At 40.2% G+C, this 4,615-nt stretch overlaps 1 protein-coding gene across 6 annotated transcripts in view; it reads right to left on the bottom strand.

Moving 5' to 3' along the window:
- Positions 1-4,615, bottom strand: part of LOC103458527 (formin-1) — a 66,241-nt gene that overhangs the window by 20,108 nt on the left and 41,518 nt on the right. For all 6 annotated transcript variants that reach the window (XM_008399418.2, XM_008399419.2, XM_008399416.2 and 3 more), the window contains 5 exons: positions 4,474-4,562; positions 3,112-3,241; positions 2,866-3,012; positions 2,717-2,776; positions 2,513-2,633 (listed from right to left, as the gene is read on the bottom strand). In XM_008399418.2, coding sequence (XP_008397640.1) covers positions 2,513-2,633; positions 2,717-2,776; positions 2,866-3,012; positions 3,112-3,241; positions 4,474-4,562 — 547 coding nt within the window. The remainder of the gene's footprint in view (positions 1-2,512; positions 2,634-2,716; positions 2,777-2,865; positions 3,013-3,111; positions 3,242-4,473; positions 4,563-4,615) is intronic.

Genomic DNA, 4,615 nt, shown 5'->3' with positions numbered 1-4,615 from the left:
TAAAGTTTTATAATTGAACTTTTTATTGAACTTATTTTGGGGGATTTTATGCAATAGATCAAAATCAAAAGGCAACTGCATCTAAACAGCATGATGCTTCCAATTTTCATATTTAAAATCATATTCAGGGCATTAGTTTTACACATAGCATTTCGAAAAGAGGCAAAGAACTACTAATATGGCTTCATTTAGCACCTGCTTTCATATGCTTTCTGTGACCCTAACATGACTTTTGGCAGACCACAAATGGGAATTATTTAAGCTTATTTAAGCTTATTTATATGGATAAATAAGCAGTTCCTTATTTATCCATATAATATTGTATATTTAGTGGAGAGCACAACTAATAATCGTCCCAAACAGAGATCCCCAGCTCAGGAAGGGGTCTGCCTTCTCTCCCAGAGTTATCACAATATTCTTGGTTGCTTCTTCTGCTTGCTTTTTTTTTTTTTACTGTAAAAGCCAGAAAAGGTACGCAGCTAAAATGAAAAAAATAAAATAAAAAATCGGAATCAGTCCCGATGAGATCCAGATTGTGGTTGTTGGATTTGTAAAACAGTTTTAAGCTAAAACATATTTCAAGCTGTAAAAACAATAACTAACAGTGATAGTGAATAATAATAATGACAATACACTGGAACATTTAGATTTGTCAGTGTATTAGGAAATATCTCAATCTCCTGTCTTGTTTTAGAGTTAGCCCTTTAAAATACAACAGTTTCTAGATTGAGAGCCCAACCTTGTATTGATGTAGGGTAGAGAGCTGAGGATGATGGGGGGGAAATGGGATTCAGTCTGAGTGTCAGACAATGTTCTTGTTGTGGATGGAAGTGATCTGTGTTAGCCTTATAATTAGGACCAGTTGTGTTCTTTGGGCTCGTTTATAATAGCCAGGCATAAATATTTATTCCTGGCGGCTGGAGAGGATAAAAATGGTGGGAGTCATAGGTGCAGCTCGCCAAACATCCAGGATCCAGCGCCCGGCCTGTGATGCTAATACCCCGAGGACTACTGTGCCAGACTGTGCTTCAGCAGAGATCAAATACGAGGGCCCTTACATTGCATTTATTGTCTTCAGGTCTTCCATTTTTCCTAATAAATGAGTGACAGCTTGAGGTGGGTCTGGGTACTTTAGCAGGCTCTTTGTATTTTTCCCTCGGGTCAGAGAAGAGAGGGTTTTAACAGCAATGTGGAGCATATCTAATTGCTTTCATATGCCATATTACTGCTTGATTTAAATAACGACAGACACCGAGGGCACAGAGGGGCATCTCCTTTAACCTCCACATGGCCCTGGCCAAGACAACCTGGATGCCTGGCTGAGTTACTGAGCATCTCAGCAGCTCAGGATACAGCAAGCACAAAACATCCAAAGTGTGTTTATTTATCCACCAACTGTTGCTGTGAAGGTTCCTCACTGAACAGGAATGTTTTTGTTACTCATGCTTCAAAAATGTTCATAAAAGACATAAAAATGCTGCTGCTAAACATTCTGCCATTGGTGCCAGAACAGAGAAAGCTGCAGGGTGACGATGACATGCCAGTCAAAAACAAGAGTGTCTGGAAACTGAGAAACGTTGCCGTAGGGCCTCACGTGGTTCTAAATATACACAAAGCTCTCAAAGCATGGAGCAGGAAGGTTCCATGGGAAGTACGTTTCCATCGAAACTGCGCTGGTGACAGATAGTAATGTATACAATTACACTGATTGATTAACAGTGACACAAAGATGATTTCAGCGATAACGTTCAATATGGCCTCATGCGCAAATTCCGTTTGCTTGGCAATGATTTGGAGGCAGCTCTCCAAAAAAAAAAAAGAAGGTGGGACAATTTAGTTGTTACTTCCGACAATACTTACAGGCACAAAATTTGCTGTGTGTGGAAGTCGAAAATGTGCAGAATTGCCCCGGTCATTTGGGGTGTGTCTACTACCTTCAGACGTCTAGACACAAACATTTGTTGCACTATTCTTCTTTGCATTTCAAGCTTGGTCCGGTCTGTTTTTTTTTTTTTTATCTAGGCACAGACTCTCAAATGAAGTGGAGTCTGGACTTTGACTGAGGCATTTTTATCCAATGAATGTGTTTTGAATCCAACCATTCTAACTGTGATGCAAATTCCTTCACCCAAAGCATTTAAAAACATCTAAAAAGCCAAAAACTGGACTGATCTGACAAAAATAAGTTTCTTCTCCATGTTTGCCATGTTTCCTGTATAGCTCAATGGATATTACATCAATCAGAATGTTTGTAAAAAACGAAAAAAGGAAAACAAAGCATTGTTTTTTCCTATAATACTGAGTTAATTTACATATATGGTATCCAATAAAATACCATATACATACATTGAAGTTGGTGGTTTTAATGTGACAAATTGAAAATATATAAAGGGTATTAAAACTCTTGCCACGCACTGTAACTAACGTTTGGCAGGATTTAGCCCTTCAAAATGTTGAAGCTGTATAGAATTAAATGCATTTTAAGGTTTTTACACCATTTAGTATGTCCTACCAGTTAGATCCCGCTTCAGTTTCCTGATGTCTTTGGTAAGGTCGTCAAACTTCACCTGTGCGGCCTGGAAAAATTCTTGAGGGTCAGGCAGAGGAAACACACTCTTTTCTGTACCGGCATGCTAAAACAGGAAACAAAAAGGTATTTATTTAAAGTCTTTAAACATAGGAAACATTTTGGTTTCAAGTGAGTTTTTAAACTTACTTTATCAAAGTTTCGCAAGTAGTATAAAACCACATAATCCACAAGATTGATGTGATTGTCCTGATAAAGTCAAACAACAAATAATTAGGTTGTTTTAAGCCACTATGTGACATCAACACCATTGAAGTAACCCTCAAAACGATGTGTACCCTGCTCTTGACATCTTTTAGCTTCGGGAGGATCTCCAGCCCAAAGCCATCAGCCTGACCTCTTGTCCTGTTCCCTCCATTCATATAGTTCCCAAATGCCAGAACGAGACCCATCACATCCCGCAGACTGTCGCAATGAAGGATGTCCTGATGCAGAAACATACACATGGATTTTTTGGTTTAGTTATCTTTTATGAAGCTGAACGACATCTTTTGAGACAGCACTTGCTGGCGTGATGCTCTTACTTTGCAGACGTTGGAGATAATTTCCACCTTGCTACGTAAGGAGGAGATGGTATCGAGGAATACTGACTGGAAGATCATGGAGTGAGCTCTGCCTGCAAAGTCAGGAATCTGGGAGAGCTCGTAAAGAAACCTGGAAAACAAAAAAAATGTGGTGGGGAGGAGGAATAGGGTTTGATGTGTTATGGCAGAATTAAACAAAATGTCTAACAGGAAGAACTATTCTGGGGCCTTGGCAGGCCGGGCTTCTCCACACAGGTCGGCTGAGTCAATGTTGCTGTTCATAGGCAGGCAGGCAGCTGATAGTCATGAGTGGTGCTGCTCTGCTGGGCTTGAAAGGTCCAAGGGGGTCGGGTGGAGGGAGAGCAATGAGCGGTGCATGGAGAGTGATCAAAGGTAGCTCTGGCCTGATGCAAGACGACTTATGTAAACAGTGCCGTGTTGGAGGGGAGCGGAGAGGTAACATCCTGTGTGATTAGGGCCAGCCGATGAAGGCAGACACTGAGTCAGGATGACTCAGGCAGCCATAGTGACAGCTTCGGTCAAACATGGACAAGGGAAGGCCAGGCTAAGCGGCACCACTAGATCCAAGTCTTGTTAAAGGACCGAGACTACTTAATCCCCGATGGAAATCCTATAGCATCCTCCATTAATGTCTTTTAGTTTTAGGACTGACTTTAAGCAAATATAAGAATTACTTCAGTGTTATGTGAGAATTTGGTTGGTGACCAGACTGATGATTTCTACACCCTGAGCAGTGACCAGTAGGTCAAATTAAATGAAATTACTCTCTAGTCAAGTCAAGACATGTCTTTCAGGCTGTGAGAAAACGAGCGAGAGCAAGACTTTCAGCAGATATCAGCAAGGCTGGACGGAATACAGCAAGGTCTCTCTGCTTCACCAATCTAAACTTTCTATCTCTGTGTATCATGGAATTTGTTTGATTTAAAAATGTTGGCCGACTGAAGTTAAGGTAGAGAACTACACACAAGACTGCTATTAAAGGAATAGTAGTCTTCAGCTGCGAATATAAAATGTCAACTCTGTAATAATTTTGTCTTAGTAAAATAAGCGTAACCCTCCTGCACAGCAGCTGTTCTCCAACGCCAAGGTGTGACGCTGAATCTGCCCGCAATAAAAATAATTGAGGGCTGCTTCCATTATATATCTTAAATAGAAATCGACATTGGTAGGTCAGGGCTTCATAAAAAACAGAAATTTAGACCCTGACCACAAAACTCCAAATAAGAGCATTGCTTATTATAAGCCATTATGCTACTCCAAGTGCACATACTAAAATACTAAGGACTCCTTTCACATATATTACACTAAAGTACATACAAGAAATGGTAGAAATACTCTTACTGTTCAGGTTTGTCCAGAAGTTTCACTTCATCTTCTTTGGAAGTCTCATAATGTTTTAGGATCCTGTCAATCTCATCACTGGTGGCCCTCTGTTAGAAGAACGAAGGTATCATTCATTAAAGCAAAAATACTTGAACAATAT

The sequence above is a fragment of the Poecilia reticulata genome, linkage group LG22 (assembly GCF_000633615.1).
Source record: "Poecilia reticulata strain Guanapo linkage group LG22, Guppy_female_1.0+MT, whole genome shotgun sequence".
In the NCBI taxonomy this organism is placed as follows: Eukaryota; Metazoa; Chordata; class Actinopteri; order Cyprinodontiformes; family Poeciliidae; genus Poecilia; species Poecilia reticulata.
This window is presented reverse-complemented; position numbering and strand designations above follow the sequence as displayed.